Source organism: Arvicanthis niloticus, chromosome 20 (genome assembly GCF_011762505.2).
Source record: "Arvicanthis niloticus isolate mArvNil1 chromosome 20, mArvNil1.pat.X, whole genome shotgun sequence".
NCBI lineage: Eukaryota > Metazoa > Chordata > Mammalia > Rodentia > Muridae > Arvicanthis > Arvicanthis niloticus.
In genome coordinates this window covers 17,878,712-17,898,866 of record NC_047677.1, presented here as the reverse complement: position 1 = coordinate 17,898,866, position 20,155 = coordinate 17,878,712, and the positions used below count along the sequence as shown (strand labels likewise).

General features: G+C 44.1%; 1 protein-coding gene across 2 annotated transcripts; it reads right to left on the bottom strand.

Moving 5' to 3' along the window:
* Positions 1-22: 22 nt before the first annotated feature.
* On the bottom strand, positions 23-20,155 carry LOC117724702 (sodium-dependent glucose transporter 1C). Of its 2 annotated transcripts, XM_076917187.1 has the most exons (4): positions 19,774-20,153; positions 6,923-7,091; positions 4,638-4,754; positions 23-3,664 (listed from the first exon to the last, which is right to left on the bottom strand). In XM_076917187.1, the coding sequence occupies exons 2-4, from the start codon at positions 7,086-7,088 to the stop codon at positions 2,736-2,738; spliced, it is 1,212 nt and encodes a 403-aa protein (XP_076773302.1). In that variant the 5' UTR covers positions 7,089-7,091; positions 19,774-20,153; the 3' UTR covers positions 23-2,735. The 2 variants fall into 2 exon arrangements, with proteins under 2 accessions (XP_076773302.1, XP_076773303.1); XM_076917188.1 differs by lacking the exon at positions 4,638-4,754 and having other exon boundaries at positions 19,774-20,155.

Here is a 20,155-nt window from a genome sequence, read left to right as displayed (position 1 = left end):
TCTACTGAAGAAAGGTGTGACATTTCACTTAAAACAAAGATTTATTCAGAAGCAAGTTACAGAGGTAAGAGAAGATAAACTCACTGCAATCAGGTTGGAATTAAATGCCATTCACAACGAAGAAGTAAATAACATCACCCCAGAATTCTACTCATTTATAAAGGATAACACACTAAGTTTTGTCACACTTAGTATGCAGTAGTCTCTCTCCTCCCCAACCTGAGGCCAGCATTCCATCTTTCCCCGGATGCTTGAAACTCTGGGAGGCAGAGCTTTGTCTGACAGGTGACACAACTGTTCCAACCCCTAGACAGACTGCCTAACGATAGAAGAAAGTCATCAAGTATTCATAGTGTTTATAATGTGATTATTACTCAAATTGTTACTAGGACATGTCAGATACAGAAACAGGCCCAGATATTCTGTGTCTTTCTGAGGTAGTTGAGGGCTCAAGAAGACCCATCTGCAGTTCTCATATTGAAGGCAGGGGTACAAGGTAGCTACAGATCTCTAGATAGCACAATATAAAAATTCACCCTTCCACTGATGTAGTAAAACAAAGTGCCTCCGATCCCTTCTGAACACAAGTAAAGCCAAATACATTCTATTGTCAAATACTGAAACAGACTGTCTACAGATCCTCTCTGAAAAAAGACAAAAATTCATATATTAAAAAAAAAATTCTCTCTGATGTTTGGTATATTCCGGAGGCTCTCAGGGACTCAAGTGGCTGTGGAAGGCAGACTACTTGAGTCCCAGCGTTTGAGACAAGGCCAAAATGGCAATGGAAGACCCCCTTCTCAGAATAAACAAATAAATAAATAGCTTTCCTCCCCTAAAAGTTGTCTTTAAAAGTAGTATCATGTCTACTAAGCCGTAACTGTAACCACCATTTTTTACTAATATAAAACACTGAATGTAAATCACACTGTCTTTATTCTGTATATAGAAAGCACCTGTCAATTATAATTGGTCGTGATATTAACTAATCGTTGACTACAAAACATACTCTGGTTGGGGTATGCTTGAACTGTGAAGGAACACATAGCTTCATATCAAACACATTGTTCAGACAGCCAGCGGGTCTATGGACAGTAGCACACGAAGCTGGCCTGTGTCTGTATTCAGTAGCACCTCTCTGACCTTCTAGCTTCCTGTCTAGATCTTCATTTGAAATGAGCCGTTGGCTGCTCCAGCAAACATACTAGACAAACTCATTTTGGAAAGTTTCTCATTCTCATTCCTAGAATCACAACTCAGGAGCGGAGAAAAACGAGGCCACATCGAGAGCCTCGGCATAGATAGACCTAGAAGGCAGAGTCAAGCCTTGTAGACGGCTCTCTTAAAACCTGTCGCATAATCTCTTTGTAAATATAGAAAGATAAGTCATCAACACTCTTTAATCCACTGACCAGTAAAGTCAAACAAACTGAAAACATCTGTACATGTCCAATCTGTCATGAAACTATTCTGTCCAACTTTCCTGGTGAGTATGGATGGCCTGACATTGGCTCAGCAAATACATTGCTTTCCTCAATGGTTGATCTATTTGAATATTACCCATCTTTTCAAACATGAATGAATGCTTTGCACACTCTGAAAGTTAGAGACAGTAAAACACTGTCTAATGACCCCTGCCAAAACAGCAGCCTCATAACAAGAAATGAAGATTACAAAACCATGAAATACTTATGTAACATGCTGCAATTCAAAACATCTTAGCATTTCCTACACGGTGACCTCTGACCTCGGAACCGAACTCCCCAGAGCCCACCGAAACTTTGCTGATGATCTATCTTCTCTGGTTGGTCTATTTAGAAGTGTGGATTTAAGAAAACCAGGGGCTGAAGATCTGAAGGTTGGTAGAGTGCTTGGCCAATCCATGCAGAGGCCTCAGTTTGACCCTTCAATTTCCCACTTCCACAAGGAACAGAGAATCAGTAAGAACTCTGTCTTCTCTAAGTATTAGCCCTTTGTCCTGGTTTCTGACATGGTACTTGCTATACCTTGAATGTGAAATGACTCCAGCATGGGCTTATCTTATCACTTGATTCCTGGCTGGGGGCAATGTTTCAGAGCATTGTGGAATCTTAGGAAGTGGGGCTCCCCTGGAGGAAGTAGGGCTCCCCTGGAGGAAGTGGGGCTTCCCTGAAGGAAGTGGGGCTCCTCTGGAGGAAATGGAGCTCCCCAGGATGAAGTGGGGCTGCTCTGGAGGAGGTGGGACTCCTTCGGAGGAAGTGGGGGCTCCTCAGGAGAAAGTGCATCACTAGGGGCAAGACTTGAGGGTTTTGCACCGGGCCACACTTTTGTTCTTCTCTCTGCATTCTGTTCTACCAAGATGCAAAGGATCCCAGCCCCAACTCCTGACACATGGAGCCTCTTGTAACGGTGTTTACCCCTCCATGATATACCGCACCCTCGAACTGTGAGACAGAATAAGCCCTTCCTTGGCTTCTTGTCAAGTACTGGTCACAATCACAAATAAGTAAATGAACACAGCATTTCACAGAAGCATGAACAGCACCGTTAACCCAAAGCAACGGTCCTGAGAGTAATTGGTGAGGACACCAAGGCTGGGTTCTAGACAACTGATACAGACTGCTTCCTGCATTGTTCATCTACTTCAAAATACATCTCATGGTGCTCTTCTGCACCTTCCCATTCGTTCTCTTCTTGATGGGTCACATTTAAAAGGCAGAGTGTTCTGACCCCGAGGTGTTTTCCTTTCGTCCATGTTACAAATGTAAGGTGGCTAATTTATACATCACAGGAAATAGAACAGCCGTGAATATGGCTGAGCCCAGACATATGTACAGAACCACTGGCAGATCCGGGTAGTGTTCCTGAAGAATTCCGATGACTGCAGGAATGGCCATTTCTCCCAGGGTACCACCAATTACAAAGAATGCTGTAGATTTCCCAGTTAAGGTGGTGTACTGCTCAATCCAAGAGATGCCGCTGGGAAACGTGGTTGCCATTGAGGCTCCATACACAGAAGTCGCGATCCAGAGACAGAGAGAATTCTTATCAAAAAGCACCAGAAAGAAAGACGAGGCCAGGCTGCCTATGTTGCTCAGAACGATCATGGTTCCAGGCCGTAAGACCGTCGCAAAGAAGATGGCCAGGCCCCTGCAGGCTGCAAAGGTCCCCCAAAAGATGGAGTTCAAGCCAGCTGCCTCGCTCTCTTCCATGCCGACGTGGGTGGTGGCGAAGGAGAATACGTAAGAGCCATAGGTCACCTCGGCTCCCACATAGAAGAAGAAGAAGAGGAAGAGGAGGCACAGCAGGGCCCAGTGATACTTAGCCCTGCGAGCTCCCTGAGCTGATGCTGCGGACTTTTCCTGCCTTGAATGTTTCTTACAAAACAGACCAAACAGAAAGACAGAGACTACTAAAACGTAGGTGCCGATAGAAGCATATGCCCACAGCAGATTCATGTCATCGGGTACCGCGAACACAGAGTCTGAGGCGGCTTTGGAGGATCGGTTCAGCACTAGAGAGTTAAAGTCGGACTCGGTGTGGTTCTGAGCAGATGCTGCTGTACCCCAGGCCAACTTAGCCAGCAGGGGAGCCAGAAAGGCGCCCAAGGCAAAACAGAAGTGCAAGGCCTGCATGTGTGGGGCTCCTTTGTCCCCCCAAAGAGCCAAGATGAGGACATTTGCACCTGCCAATGAAACATGGAGAAAATAATTTGCTAGACACAGTAACTTAGTAAAAATACAAGAAAAGGGGTGGGGATGGGGGGTTAGAGTCAGCTCAGCAGTTAAGAGTTCTTACTATTCTTGCAGAAGACCAGATTTGGGTTCCCAGCACCCAAGTCCCTTGGCTCACAAGTCCATCTAATTTCAGTTTCTGATGGGATCGGCAACGTCTCATCTGCCTGAACTCCCACACTCAGGTGCACATACCCACATACAGATGCAAAAACGTGCACATAATTAAAATAATAAAAAGCTAAAGAATTCTATAAAACAAACAAAAATGCTTCATTGACATCAGAAATCAGATGGATATGCATTGCAGTGTGAACATGAGAAATGCTCTAAGTATAAGATCTTGGCACTGGGCAGTGGTGGTGCACACCTTTAATCCCAGCACTTGGGAGGCAGAGGCAGGTGGATTTCTGAGTTCGAGGCCAGCCTGGTCTACAGAGTGAGTTCCAGGACAGCCAGGGCTACACAGAGAAACCCTGTCTCAAAAAACAAAAACAAAACAAACAAATAAAGGCATGTGCCACCACTGCCCAGCTTATAAAAAAAGAAAAACCAATAATAATAATAATAATAATAATAATAATAATAATAATAAATAATAGTAATAATAAATGTGATTAAATTTTGTCTCACAATGAGAGCCCTTCCTTTAACCACACTGTAATTACTCGCAGGGAAGGGGTCCCTTCCCATTTGGACAGTACAAATCAATACTCTCAAACAGGGAAATATATTTTAGCTCATTTAACCATTAGTTGTTCAAAACTGGTGCCCTGGTTGGCACGAAACACAGCTGCTAGAAGGGTGGGTTTAAATGAGTGAACCCATGGCCATCTCAGTAGGACCCTGTCATGTCACAAGGCTTTGGGGGTGACAGTGTAACTTTATCCACTTTCCCCGGTGATAACAGTTGGAGTCACTAACCTGTATCCAGAGCGCCAAATGAGACACCAAACACAGACATCATGGCAATCAGCAATGTTGCCGTCTTGCAGAAGGGGACAAGATAAAGACCAACTGTGGTAGCCAACAGTGAGGTTCCTAAGAAAGGGGTGAAACCTCAGTTATAGAGACCGTGTTCCCACAGGGTCAAGCCAGTGGCTCAAAGCAACAATGAAAGGAAAGTCACATTAAGACTGGATAATTAGGGAATTTATACAAATGGGTTACGACATGTAAATCCTATATTATCATTATGGATTATAAGATAAAAATAATTACTGGGTGTTGGTGGTGTATGCCTTTAATGGTAGGATTTAGGGGGCAGAGAGCAGTGGATCTCCCGAATTTGAGGCCAACTTGGTCTATATACTAAGTTATGGGACAGCCAGGGCTACATAGAGAGACCCTGTCATATCCTGCCTCCCACCCTGAACTCTCTAGCCTAAGGATGGGCCGCCCTTCCCCCAGAGGCTTTCCCCTTTATAATCCGGCCATTTTGCATCTTGGCTACCTGACCCTTTTGTGCCTTTTTCTTGACTGTTGTATGTGGTTCCCTCTCTTCCTTTTCCCCCTCAACCCCTCACCCCTCAGGGTCCAGCTCAGTCTGGTCATGTTCACTCTGAACTCACCCAGATGCCTCTGGCTATGTTCTCCCTTTCATCTACAATAGACTTTCTCTCAGCCAGGCGGTGGTGGCGCACGCCTTTAATCCCAGCACTTGGGAGGCAGAGGCAGGCGGATATCTGAGTTCGAGGCTAGCCTGGTCTACCAAGTGAGTTCCAGGACAGCCAGGGCTACACAGAGAAACCCTGTCTCAAAAAACAAAAACAAAACAAAACAAAAAAAAAAAAATATATAGACTTTCTCTCCACCATGCCTAGGCGAAGTCATGTGCTTTTCTTTTTATTTCCTTTTTCATTCAGCGGGCACGAGGTCTTCGTGCTCATAGATCAGCACCAGGGGAGCAGTGAAACATGCGGGGTTGCCTCTTCAGCATGAGAGATGCATTCCTGCTTTCCTCTCAGAAGGCGGGGTGGATGTTGTTAATAGTCTGGTGATGTGTGCTATCTGTAGGGTCCGGCCAACACCAGATCCCTCAGACTCTCCTCCCTAGACACTTAACTTGAGCATTCATTGTTTCTCAGTCAATAGAACCAGTTCCCAGGAGAGATGTCACACATGCTATGACAGAGACCATACCTGATCTTCCGCCAGGTCCTTAAGCTACAGAGCTCATTGTTACGGAAGAGGTCACATGTACTTCGTAAAAGAGGTTTTTGTTTGTTCAGTTCGGTTTGGTTTGGGAGACAGGGTTTCTCTGTGTAGACCTGGCTGTGCAGGAACTCACTCTGTAGACCAGGTTGTCCTCAAACTCAGAGATCCACCTGCCTCCTCCTTCCCAAGTGCTGGGATTAAAGGCGTGCGCCACCACTGCGTGGCTGAAAAAGAGTTTTGATGTAGTCAGGCCTTAAGCTTTATTGTACTAGCATTGGGATTGAGGTCATTGTTACCAGAAAACTTGTTTTTCCAAAACTGTACTGTACTTAGATGTCTACAAGATAAACTGCTTGGTGTCCGATTCTTGAAGTTTGAACCAATGGCAGCTTAACTAAGTCATGTTGAACTGGATTTCCTTCTTGCTTCACAAGGGTCATTACTCTGCTGGCCATGGTATTTGCAGGGACCTCCCCCCACTTTCCCCGACACACACACAAATGATATACTATTTTCCTTTCTTGCACAGGTAGTAATGTGAATCTAAATATTCCATAAATAAAATCAATTTATTCAATTGTTAGTATGGTAAGAACTTTGCCATTTTTTTCCCCCATAATATGGAAAAGCAGTCTGGGTTCATGGCTGATAGACAGGAAAGCATGGGTAAAAATACAGCTGACATCAGTTCCCCTTCATCTCCTTCCTCTTCATGTTCAATTCACAGGAGCCTGGCCAGATGTCAAGAGCTCATTCTGAGCTCTACGGCCCCGGAAGTCCTGCCCTACCCCCAAATGTGCAGAGCTGAGTAGTTGATCAGTGTTGAGAGCGGAAAGTGTAGACTCCGGATTTCTAACACACAAACCTGAGGACCAATGAGCCTCCGAAGGGCTCAATACAGAGTCCCTCCAGCCACCAAGGTAGCAGGCACGGACGCGCAGCTGCCAGGAAGGTTGCCCACACACCGACCGTTTTCTGTTGTGGAGTCTGCATTAAGCCTGCGCTTTTCATACTTAGTGCCAAGTTGTAGACAAACGTTAATGCTTACTTACCCAAAAGTAGAAACTGATTCATGCAGTCGAAAAGCACCCCACCAACCACAGAGCCACAAAAGTAGCCGAGGGCGCGGCCCACGAAGATTTCGGAAAGGCTGCTGACGTTGCGGTTCACGTTTCTCGCCAGGTCTGGAAATGTGGGTCCTAATATGGCAACAGTCATTCCCTGAAATTAAAAAGAAGATGAAAGATTTACTTGTAAACAAGATAATATTCATTTCTTTCTTTCTTTCTTTTTTTTTATCTACCACAAAAATGTTCTGAGGAGTGAGTTACAAAGCAGAAAATTATTTTAAGGCCCATTCACAGTAAGCAAAACTTTTTAATGATGATACTAATATTACTAGAGCCATAGACCTTAGTTGATTTTCCCCATTTCAAAGTTTCTCCCCCCAAAACTATTAAATTCTTTTAAAAAAATATTAAATATTTATTTACTTTTATGTTTGTGAGTGTTTTGTGAGTGTTTTAAATGCATGTGCACCATGGCATGTGGTGTGCTAGGAGGCCAGAAGAGGGCGTCAGATCCCTTGGAACTAGAGTGATGAATGGTTGTGAACCACCATGTGGATGTGGGGAATCGAACCCATGTCCTCTGGAAGAATAATAGCCAGCATTCTTTTTTTTTTTTTTTTTTTTTTTTGGTTTTTCGAGACAGGGTTTCTCTGTGTAGCCCTGGCTGTCCTGGAACTCACTCGATAGACCAGGCTAGCCTCGAACTCAGAAATCCGCCTGCCTCTGCCTCCCAAGTGCTGGGATTAAAGGCGTGCGCCACCACCGCCCGGCGATAGCCAGCATTCTTAAGTGCTAAGCCATCTCTCCAGCCCCAAACTGATTTAACTCTTGTAGCTTTTCCTACTTAAATAAACATTAATATGAAACTGGAGATATAAATCAGTGACAGAGTGTTTGCCAACCATGTTCAAGTCTACATTGGATGTTTAGCATGACAATATATCAATGATAATAAATCTGGGTGGGGTGTGGCTCAGTGGTGCAGTGTCTACCTAACATGGACAAAGCCAGGGCTCACTTCCCAGCACCGAACAAGACTGAGTGCAGTGGTGCACATCCGTAATCCCAGCATTCCTGGTGTGAAGGGAGAAGGACCAAGGAGTTCAAGGTCATCTTCAGGTTTATAAGCAAGTTCAAATCTAGCCTGGGCAACATGAGACCTCGTTTCAAAATAATAAAATAATAAATAAAACAAGTTTATAAATATGAATTTATCATAAGCTTGAAATACTTTTGAAATATAGATTCACATATATATTTGAAATAGTTTTCAATAGCGTGAGATACATATGTTATAATCACTAACATGAGAGTTTACATGTCAAAAGTTTAAAATTACCAAATTGCTTCATTTTACATCTTTATTTTTAGTGTGTGTGTGTGTGTGTGTGTGTGTGTGTGTGTGTGGTGTGCCATGTGTTTGAAGGTTCCAAGAAGGCCCAAGGAAGGCTTTAGGTTTCCTGGAATGAGAGTTATAGACAATTTCAAGTCACCTGACGTAGTAGCTGGGAATGGGACATGGCTCGTCTGGAAGAACAGCGAGGAATCTGAACCTCTGAGGTATCACCTAGACCTGGTCTCACTTCTTATATCATTAGAACAGTAATTTTTTGGTGCACATGGGGTTCTGCACATATAGAATACATAAGAGACAAGTCAGTTGGACTTACTGAAATCTACACTGCTTTTCAAAAAAAACTTCAGCCATCAGAAGCATAGAATGTCAATCTTCCTTGCAAAATATTACAGGCAGAGGTACAGCATGGTTTTAACAATAACTCTGGTCTATAGCCACTTTGGTATGTAGTGACGTCTAACCTAACCTGTCAGCACACTGTAACTGTGTGAGCCTATCTCTCATAACTCATGGCTGATCTCATGGGGTGTATAACATGGGGTTATGTCCAAATAAGACTTCCTTCTTCTGTCTATAAATCTTTCTGTCCTACTCCCATTGGCTCGAGGAGCTGCCAAATTCTTTTTTTGTTTTTTTGTTTTGTTTTGTTTTGTTTTTGTTTTTCGAGACAGGGTTTCTCTGTATAGCCCTGGCTGTCCTGGAACTCACTCTGTAGACCAGGCTGGCCTCGAACTCAGAAATCTGCCTGCCTCTGCCTCCCAAGTGCTGGGATTAAAGGTGTGCACCACCACTGCCCGGCTTGCCAAATTAACAATTAGTGAATGTGCTCAAATGAACTCTTGCTAAATTAGACTTCTTAGCATCAGATGGATGATTGGGACTAGACCTCCATTGGTCGTGACAGCACCAAATACTCAGACAGATGTTCCGGCCAGAGTTTCCTGATCCCCAAGATCTCACAAGACAGCCAGGATCACGAGCAGGTTTCCACTTTGATTAGGATGATATAGATGTGTGTACTGGACTCTTGATTGTACTTGAGCAGTTTATGCTGGATTAAGTCTAGGATGTCTTTCAATCTGATAATTAACTGGACTGTATCCAACCAGGGGCCTTAGGCAGACCCTTTAAAAAAAAATCTGAGGAGGACTTGGGAGTCTGCTAATTTCATTAAATTCATTATCATCTGTTAACTTTATTAAGAAAGGTGATGGGCCCAGAACCTGTGTACTTTATAGAAAACGAGTTAACCCTACTAAGGGTGCCATTGACTTTTAGTGGGCAAAATGTGGGTGTTTGATTAGATTGTTCACTTAGAAGGAGCATTTGAAAAGTAGAGCTTTCAAAGATGCCATAAGATTATAGAGGGAGGTGTCGAGTCCTTAATTGGTTATTGATTGTGTCAATAAAGGAGGCAGAAGCCAATTGCTGGGCGAAGGGAAAAAGGTGGGACTTCCGGGTCCCAGGAGAAGAGGGAGAGAAAGAGGGATTCGGACCAGTTTTTGGAATGTGAGGATGCAAACCGCCATGTACGATCTTGGGGCGCTGGTAATAGTGGCCTCCGCCACTGGCGGTTGGCTCAAATAGGTTAGCTAACAAGAGTCCAGCAATTGTGCTGTCTGTCTAGTTTTAAAATATTAAAACTGTCTAGTGTTTTCCATCCACGGAGCAAAAGTGGGCTGGCAGGAGCACAATCTCGGAGCTCTGGCTTGGCAAAGCTAGCCGAGAGGAAGAGGTAACCAGGTGGAGCGTGGGCTGGCTGGAGAGCGATCTCAGAGCTAAACAGCCCTGAACAAAGGAACAAGAATGATTTCTTTTAAATTGCACGCAACACAAGATCAATAGAATTTTTGTATGTATGTATGTATGTATGTATGTATGTATGTATGTATGTGTTTAGAGACACCGTTTCTTTTTAGATGTGCATAGCCCTGGCTTTCCTAGAGCTCAGTCTGTAGACCAGGCAGGCCTCGAACTCAGAGATCTGCCTGCCTCTGCCTCCCAAGTGCTGGGATTAAAGGCATGTGCCACTATGCCTGGCTCTGCCCAGACTTTTTAAATGAAAACACTAATATCTGTTGCTTATATGTTGAAGTATATCTGTCTGTATTTGTATGTGCTATTACATTGGCTATATTGCTAAATTTAATTTAACTCTTTTTTTCTTTTCTTTAAACATGTCTATTTTTATTTTATGTGATTGGTGTTTTGCCTGTATGTATCTCTATGTGAGTGTGTCAAATCTAAGGGTTATAGATAGTTATGAACTGCCATGTGGGTGCTAGAGTTTGAACCTGGGTCCTCTGGAAGAGCACTTAGTGCTCTTAAGTGAGCTATCTCTTCAGCCCCTAAATTAAATTTAAGAATCATTTTATTTAAGAAGATTCCTGGGCCCAGAAAGATGGCCCAGCAGTTAAGAGCCCTTGATGCTGTTGCAAAGGATTTGGTTTGGTTTCTGACACTCACACAGAGGCTTACAGCCATCCATACCTCTAGTTACGGGGTATCTAATGCATGCAGTGTACGTACCTATGCGCAGACTAAGCACTAGTACACAAAGAATAAAACAAATCTAAAAAGAGAGTAGCATTACAAATGTCTCAAAAAAAAAAAAAAAAGAAATTAACCACATTTGTTTTGGTTTTATATGACTTGGGTAGTATGGTTAATCAAACAGAAGTTTTTAAATAGATTTTTAAAAAATATTTTATATTTTCATAGAATTTTCACTATTAAATATAATATATATGTAAATATATATGTGTATACTTATCTTTTTCTCCTTAGGGCTACTACAGATTAAACTTATCTGTTGTATTTTTTTTTCAGCAAGAAAAACATCGTATGGAGACACTTGATACCTCATGTTTATCGGCATTCTCAAGCACAAGACGTAAGAGAAAAGTCTCTAGAAAAGTTTCTTATCACCCAGGATGTGCGTCTAGGAGCAGGAGAAGTCACTTAGTGGTTAAAACTACTGGCTGCTCTCCCAGAGAACCTGAGTTCAACTCCCAGCACCCACCTGGCAGCTCCCAGCTGTCTGAACTCCAGTCTTAGAGGATCTCACACCGATTCTGCCCCCTTGGGCACCAGCAATGCATGAGGCATACAGACACACATGAAGGCAAAACACTGATACACATTTTAAAAATACTTTTTAAAGAAATGTACAGTTAGGGATGAGAGAAATCTGTACAAATAATTTAAACCTAGAGCTAGCAAAAACCAGACGGAGGCCAAAAGACTAGTGGCAGCATTCTGCCTCTTCTATAGTTTCTTCTCACAGAGACTAAAGATCGGGACCATTAGTGAACATATCTGTACCATGTTGGCAGGTTATCCTAAGAGCACGTGCTTCTTTTAGGAATTATGATCAATAGATCCAGTGGTCTACACACGACTGGATAAAATTGACAGTGACACATTTGCTATCACTGATGGAAGCTAGGGTCAATACATTTTAAATTTCTAATACATGAAAATAAGATTACTAAAAACAAGGAGCCTTGTGCAATTATACAAAGAGATGTGCCTTTTATGAGTGTGGTTTTAATGAGAATGGCCCCCATAGGCCCATAGGACCCTATGTTTGACTACTTGGTCCCCAGTTGGTCGAACTCTTTGGTAAGGATTAGGAGGTGTGGCCTTGTCGTGGGAGGTATGCCACTGGGGGCTTTGAGGTTTCCAAAGCACACATCACTCCCAGTTAGCTTTCTCTCACTCCGTCTCCTGGTTGTTATCTCAACAGTGATGGCTCCAGCACTGTGCTGCCTGCCTGCCTGCGTGCCTCCCTCCCTCCCTCCCTGCCTGCCTGCCTGCCTCCCTGCCTGCCTGCCTCCCTGCCTGCCTCCCTGCCTGCCTCCTTGCCTGCCTGCCTGCCTGCCTGCCTGCCTGCCTGCCTGCTGCCTGCCTGCCTCCTTGCCTGCCTGCCTCCCTGCCTGCCTCCCTGTCTGCCTCCCTGCCTGCCTGCCTGCCTGCCTCCTTGCCTGCCTCCTTGCCTGCCTGCCTGCCTGCCTGCCTGCCTGCCTGCCTGCCTGCCTGCCTCCTTGCCTGCCTGCCTGCCTGCCTGCCTGCCTGCCTGCCTGCCTGCCTCCTTGCCTGCCTCCTTGCCTGCCTCCTTGCCTGCCTCCCTGCCTGCCTGCCTGCCTGCCTGCCACCACACTCCCCACTGTGATGGTCATGGCCTCTAACCCTCTGGAACAGTGAGCTCCAAATTATTTTTGTTGTTGTTGTTGTTGTTGTTGTTGTTGTATAAGTTGCTTTGGTCATGGTGTTTTATCACAGCAATAGAAAAGTAAGTACAGTAAGTACAGTTGGGAAGTGGACTACTGCTGAGACAAGCCTGGCCATGCTGGGTGTTTGGGGATTGGAAGACTGTGGGACTGCGGACTAGGAAAGCATTTGGATGTTGTGAGTGAAGCTTAGAAGACAGTAGTGATGAGAAACAGCAGTGTGAACTATGGAGGCCGAGCCCAAGAGGCTCCAGAGGGGAACAAATAGTAGCAACTGGGCTTCTTATCATTCTCATGATATTTTGGCAAAGAATGTGGCTATTTTTTGTCTTGCACTAAGAACCGTTTGAGGCTAAATTAAAAAGTTATGGGTTAATTTCATTGGCAGAGGATATTTCAAGACAGCTTTAGTATTGACTCAGTCACTTGGTTATTAGCAATGACTTTTATGCAGCTCTGCCACTAAAAAGAAGAAGAAGCAGGGTCTGAAGAGATGACTCAGTGGTTGGGAGCACTGGCTGCTCTTCCAGAGGAGCTGGGTTCAATTCCCAACACCCACATGGTACCTCATAACCGTCTGCAACTCCAGTTTCAGGGGATTGGATGCCCTCACACAGACAGACATGCAGGCACATAAAATGAAAAATAAAGATGCATAATTTAAAAAAAAAAAAAAGAGCAAAAAGTTGAAAAAAGAAACACAAAACATACAGTTTAGGGAGAAAAAGAACAGAAAGAAATTTAATGTTGGAGTCAAGTCTTGTGCTGAAAGAGATAAGAAGAGGCCTGGTATGAAGTGGAATAAAGGAAGCCACGTTCTCAGGGCAAGACACCACCTAGCTAAGCTTCCAGCTTATAAAAATGAGAGATTTTTTCAACAGAGAAAATCTTAAGCAAAAATCCAAGAGGGACCAGTTCCCACCAAACAGGCAGCAGAACTTGACAGCTTCAGCCACGTGATTCTGCAAGGATGCAGGAGTATGGGGGCTGTGGAATCTTTCCTCCATTAAGTAAAGCTTTAAGGAAGGCTGCTGAAGCCAGGCATGTGGTAAGGGGTTTCCTTTCATGGAGGCCCAGAGAGGCCACTGCATGAAGCTGTAAAGTGAAGCCTGGATTGTGCTAGAAACCCCACCTAAGATGGCAACACTGTAGATGCCAGCACTCTGGGGTGTCTTCCAAGGAGAGCTGCAAGGAGAGTGGAAACACCGAGCACTCGAGAGAGAAGTGTGTTGTAGTCAGCAAAACTGGGAGAGCAGAGCCGTCTAAGCTCTTTGACATTCACTAAGATCTACAGGATTTGGAGCTTGCCCTGCCAGTTCTCGGTCTTGCTTTGGTTCAGTATTTCCTCGATATCCCCCTGTTACTCTCTTTTGGAATTGTAATGCATATTCTGTGCCGTTCCATGTTGGAAGTATGTGATATGATTTTTTGAGTTGACAGTTAAGAGATTGCCTTGAGTCTCAGAAGAGACTTTGGTCTTTCAAACTGTGTTGAGACTATGAAAGACCATGAGGACTCTGAAGTAGGAATAGATGCGTTTTGTATTGTGAGATGGCCACAAGTCTATGGGGGTCAGAGAGTGGAATGCAGTGTTTGAATGAGAATGGCCCCTATAGCCTCATATGTTTGGAATACTTGGTCCCCAGCTAGTGGAACTGTTTGGAAAGGATTAGGAGGTGTGGCCTTGTTGGAGGAGGTGTGGCCTTGTTGGAGGAGGTGTGGCCTTGTTGGAGAAGGATTGGAGGAGGTGTGTCACTGGGAATGGGCTTAGAAATTTTAGAAGCCCTAGCCATTCTCAGTGTTTATTCTCTCTTTCTCTGTCTCTTTGTCTCTGTCTCTCTCTGTATTTGTGGCTCTGTCTCTGTCTCTGTCTCTTTCTGTGCCCGCCCCCACCATATGTCGTTGTTGTTTCAACACATAATTTCTCAGCTACTGCTTCAGTGACATGCTTGACTGTCTCTGCTGTCACACTCCTGGCCATGGTGGTTACAGACTCTAGTCCTCTGAAACTGTGAGCCCCAAATAATGTCTTTATTTCATAAGTTTATTTTATAATGTCATGGTGATTCTTACTATCACCAAGATAGTGAGGAAAATTGTAAAGTATGAAGATGCATGATCAAGGAAAAATGAATTCCCTTTTCTCTTAAAACAGGACTGTTGCTCTAAACTAAGAACATATGCCCAAAGTAGAATGGGTTAGAATCTTGTGAAAAGAACGCTCTGTAGGCCTAGCTGGCTGAGCGTGGAAGAGAATTGTTTGGAAGTTTTCCTAGAAATTGAGCATTTATGCTAAGGCTCACTGTAGAACTAGAACTTGCTTTTCTCGTGTTCCTGGTACACTGGATGGTGCTCAACAGGAAATATGAAGGATCTGTTGTTATTGTTTCATTTGAGGTAGTTGGCTCAAGAAGCAAAGATTCACAGAAATGACCAAGATCATTTCCTGTGCTTCATGCTGTATTTGTGACATTTTTAAAAAGAACTTAAGGAAACTGAGTTCCCTTTACTAACAGATCCAAGATTACCCCACAGTTACGTGATGTTTAAAATTTAGTTTGAAGTGTTAATGTCACTTTGGTTAAATGAAAGACAATTATTGTTCACTATGCCCTGCGATTCTACGTTGATCAAATGTGTTAAACTTTTGATATGTTTATGACCTTTTTCAAATTAAATCATGTTGTTTTTTTTTTTTACCTTGAATTAATTTGAGGCCTTTCAGAAAGTCCTTTGGGCTTTCTCAAAAACATGATCTATATTCCCATAAATAGATTAATTAACAAATTAACAAATTAATTGGGTGACTTGATATATAATATGGGAAGCACTGTCAAACAAGCAATGTTAAAATCTCTTTGAGTTGCATTTGTGTTGATGTGTTAATATTTCAGAAATTATGTGAGATTTGTAGAAATGCAGTGTTCCTAATATATTACCAGCAATCATAATTCTGATATTTATCTTTAACTATATACAGGAGTCTGCAACAATGGCCCATATGTGTAGTCCCAAATAATCAGGAGGCTGAGGCAGGAGGATCAGCTGAGAGTTCTGGCCAACACAGATAATGTAGCTACAAGTCATATCATGTTTTGAGAATTTATATGTGGCAGAAATATCCAACTTTTCTTGTCAAGTGCTTCACTGCTGTAGTGAATTTTCATCAGATTCAAGCCATGGCCATTTTACGTCTTGTCATGGGCAGTTGTTTGCTCCATGTCTGCTTAGTGTTGGCAGTCGTGGAAGGATCCTAAGTACAGAGTTCTGGTATTTCTAAGGATGTCCCATGGAATAGCTAACACGTATAATTCTAGTGAAGAAACAAAATGACTCATAAATATGAAGCACAAGAATTAAGTACAAAGAAAAATGATTTGGCAGATTTTCATTCCAAGTAAGCGAGTAGTGAAGTTGGTGAGCTGTGCAGTTACAATGAGCTCCACTAGATGGACCCGAATCAAATACACCAGCCTAGTTAATAAGCAGTTTCGGGCAACCAAACTAGACAAGCAAACTGGTGTGAGGGATGTAAATGCATTGCCAGGCTTGGTCTTGGGGTAGCGTGGATGTCTGTGTGGTGTGACTGGGTTCTCATAGCTTCCGACAGCAAAAGCTCAGCACTCCAAGACTCATCATGGAGGAGCTAAAGTAAGTCAAACGTTAACAAACATCAATGGATTTGAAAACTATGAAAACTGCACAAGAGGCTCACGGCTGATGTCTGGTTAGTCGCACCCATTTTGGTAAGATGATAAGAACCTCATACCCTAGCAACTCTTGGACGATTTGAACAGTTTGAGGTTCGTTCATTTGCTGATTTCAGTGTTTCTCTTCTGGGCGGATGGAAGCATTCCTATACAGAATGGCTAATGCTATAAATAACTACTGTGACGAAAAATGCATTTTTCCTCTTAGGACGTGTCTTCCTCCCCCTGGCCCCGCCCCCGCTCAATTCTTCAGCAACAGTAATACTTGTTTCATGGCACCAGTGTCACAGACACAGTAGCATTAAGCTCCTGGATTAGCCAGATTGCCCGTCAGTGGCACTACCAATTGGTGGCAATTGGATCCACTCCCATGAGGGAGCACGGACTTACTAAGCCTTGTGACAAAGCCACTGCAAGGCCACATCTCTCACTCCATTCAAATGAAGTGTGATATGACTCAGTAGTTAAGGCCAAAGCACAGTCACGAGGTCAAAGAAATCCTTCACCGCCAACTAATGATGGCCTGTACTTTCACGACCTAGATCCTGAACAACAGTCCTTTAGAAACTTTAGACACCAGTAAGTGGCTCCCTCTGTTGGAAACCACTCCCACATGGAAGTGGCTCCTATACCAGTGTTTGTTCTGCTACAAAACATCAGAGCCCTCAGTCCTAGATCAACTGCTCTCAAGACTCTTGAAACTATGCATCTGTTGGGAACCTTATAGCAGACCTGACCAGGAATGTTTCTCCCAAGAAACAGAAGACATCCTTGGTAGGGACAGTTAACTCATGGATCAAGACTGACCTGTTACTGAAAACCCTCTTTCCTCCATCACCAAGTGTCCCTATCCTGCCCACTTCCTTATGAGGAGATACATAACAGTACCGTGGAGGCCACTCTAAGGCCAATGCCATGTAACAACAATACCACCACAAAGACAAAACAGCAGCTATTGGGTTTATGGATTAATCAATACCCCAAATCAGGAATCCCTGCTACTATGGCCAGTGTTGCTCTACGTTTTAATCCATCACCATGACCCCAGAAGAAGAGGAGCAAGCTCTCTTGGATATGCTGGGCAGCACTACTGTGTGCCTCATACACTTACTGGGAATACAGCTTCGACTCTCCAATTAATAACTTAGTCACCAGCAAATATAGGAAATCAGTCTCTGTGATGTCTGCAAGGGGTTGGTTTTGAGCACACAGGTCACATGATCTATATGACCACTAAATTCAGGAAAGCCTCTTTCTGCTACATGATCCTATGCAACTTTACTTCATGCTAAGGGAGCACAAAAATGTTTTCCAGTGGACCTTGTTCAAGAGCTAAACAAACGTGACAGAGTTCTGCTCAGATGACCCTAGGTAGCCATGTTTTTCAGTCCCCAGGGACCAAGGTTGATCCATGGAGAATCTCTCCACTCTGTTGGGCTTCTCTGCTCATTTAGAGCTTGTCGTCTGACACAGGTCTCTCTTGCCTTCTGAATTGTTTTCCTTAAAGTTTCCATACTTCCCACCACCATACCAAAGCAGTCAATATCCAAAGTCAGTTCCGACCGTGCAGTAGGCAATAAGCAAGCTTCCAAAATCAGTTCCGACCATGCCATGGATATGAGTGAGCATGCGCTGAAGAAAAGTCCCGATAACCCTGAATTCACCCTGGGCAGTAGGTGGTGCCGTTGTATGGTACTTGAAGCTAAGATTTGAGAGTGGAGAAATTTTGTGTGTCGTAGTAAATCAGAGATTTTGCGCGTTGTTCAGAAGTGTGAAAAGCACTCTCAGAAAGATAGATGAGAACATTTATGTTTGTCAATTAGCGGAACAAAATTAAGCTCTGGGTCTTCTCGCCCATGTTGTGAGCCTGTGTGTGGTGTTTAGTAAAATACAATGTTATACTTAACTTCTTCTTGTTTTTTACTACGATCTGAAGAGTAGTGAAACTGAGTGTGGCAGCACGAACTTAGAATCCCAGCACTCAGAAGGCTGAGGTGGGTGGATCTCTATGAGTTTGAGGCAAGCCTGGTCTGTGTAGCAAGTTCCAGGTCAGCCAAAGTTATGTACATAGTGAAACCTTGTATTTAAAAAAGTACTGGAAAGGTCAGCTGAGGAGCTGGGTACAGATCGGCTGGGATAGCATGTGCGTTAAGTGGACAAGACCCTGCATTCAGTTACAGCAATAATAGTAGTAATAATAATAATAATAATATCATCAAAATAGCTGATGTTGGTGGTGGTGAATGTTACCTTAAGGAAACTTCTCAGAGCAAAGGTGCGGTGTCTGTGGGAGCAGGGGCAGCTCTGCTGGTTTGCAGACATCCCGACGGTGGCAAGCCTGGCCATCCTAATACTTTCTTGTTACCCATAGCTAAGTGTATCTCCAGGTTCCCGTGGCCTGTTACCAGGCTAGCTACAAAGATTTCACAGCTGGCTGTGGTCCTTAGTCAGCACCAGAGCCCAAACAAAAATTCTGACCAATAGCAGGAATAGAAGACTTTGAACTCTCATAATGTAATGTTTAGATTGTTCGATTATGCTCAGTTTGAGTCACAGAGACAACCATAATAAGGACTGTACTGAGTTTCATAGTATTATTTTCTTGATATCATCATGTCATATCCCCTCAAAAGATATAAACAGGGCTGGTTGTGGTGTTGTATATCTATAATTCTAGTACTCAAGAGGCTGAGGCAGGAGAATCCCAGAGTTTGAAACCAGCCTGGGCTATATAGCAAAACTGTCCCTTTGGGAGTGGGGAGTCATAAATGTTCCTATTCCACCATCCTTTGTAGTTTAAACAGTAAATGAGAACATGAAGAAAACCTAACAGTGTGATGAATTGAGAGTCTGTTTGGATCAATCAATTAATCAATTAACAGAAAAGCTTTTCAGTGTTTAAGGTTTCAGTCAGTCTTTCGAATTTTGAGATGCTGTTAAAGGGGCCGGGGGGTAGCTTTCTCTGGGGGAACCCAACCTCCCAACTTCCCCAGATCACATTTACCAAGTAACAGGGAATTTTTCAGGTTACACAGAGATTGGTGAAAGGCACTTCCGATGAGACAGTTTGCTCTAAGAAAATGTCTGAAGAGCAGCAGGGTTGTTTGCAATAGGGTCGTGGGCAGAGTAAGACACATTCGGGCTCTACCACTAAAACACCTGTGTGGCCAAGAAAAAGCCGCTTTCCCCTTGGGCCTATTTGCAAAACCAAGTGGATGGCCACCCAGAAATGGAAGTGCTAGGAGAAAAAAAAAAATGTTTATTGTGTAGTAAGTGATAGTTCAGAGTGCGGTGGCTACAGACCCAATGCTAGGGAAGTTTGCTGCAGTTAGAGAACAGTAAGATCAATTTCGAACTGGACAGCAACCCTCAGTGATTAAAATAGCGCCCATGAGATAGCTGACGAGCCTGAAGTGCCCAGAGTCACAGAGCGAACATGCAGGCAGCGAAGGGGGAAGAGTCCAGCTGGGAAGGGCAGGTCCCCTGCAGGAGGCTCGCGCCCCAGCCTGGTAGGGGTGCAGCCTCAGCTCTCACCAGCCCCAGGAAGGCGGCATACAGGACCGCGGTGGAGAACCAGCGTAGCACGCTCCGCCGGGAGGCCACCGCCTTCTGGTCATTCTGCGCTGGGGTCTCGGTCTGGAGGAGGCGTTGCCCAGCAGCCGCGGCCCCGAACCCACGAAACTCCACTTCCAGCTCCAGCTTGGCGACTCCAGGCTACTGGTCTTGCGGCTGCTGAGCTTTTCGGCAGACCCTTCTGGAACTCTGAGCTCGCGTCCTTCCAGGCCAGGGAGGTTCCACCTACTGTCACCATGCCCCAGGGACCTTTCTGTATTAGGTCAAGGAAAGTTGGACTTCGAACACGCCTGTGTTGCAAGAGGAAGACATTTAAGCCACATCTTGCACAAGCCAATGCGAT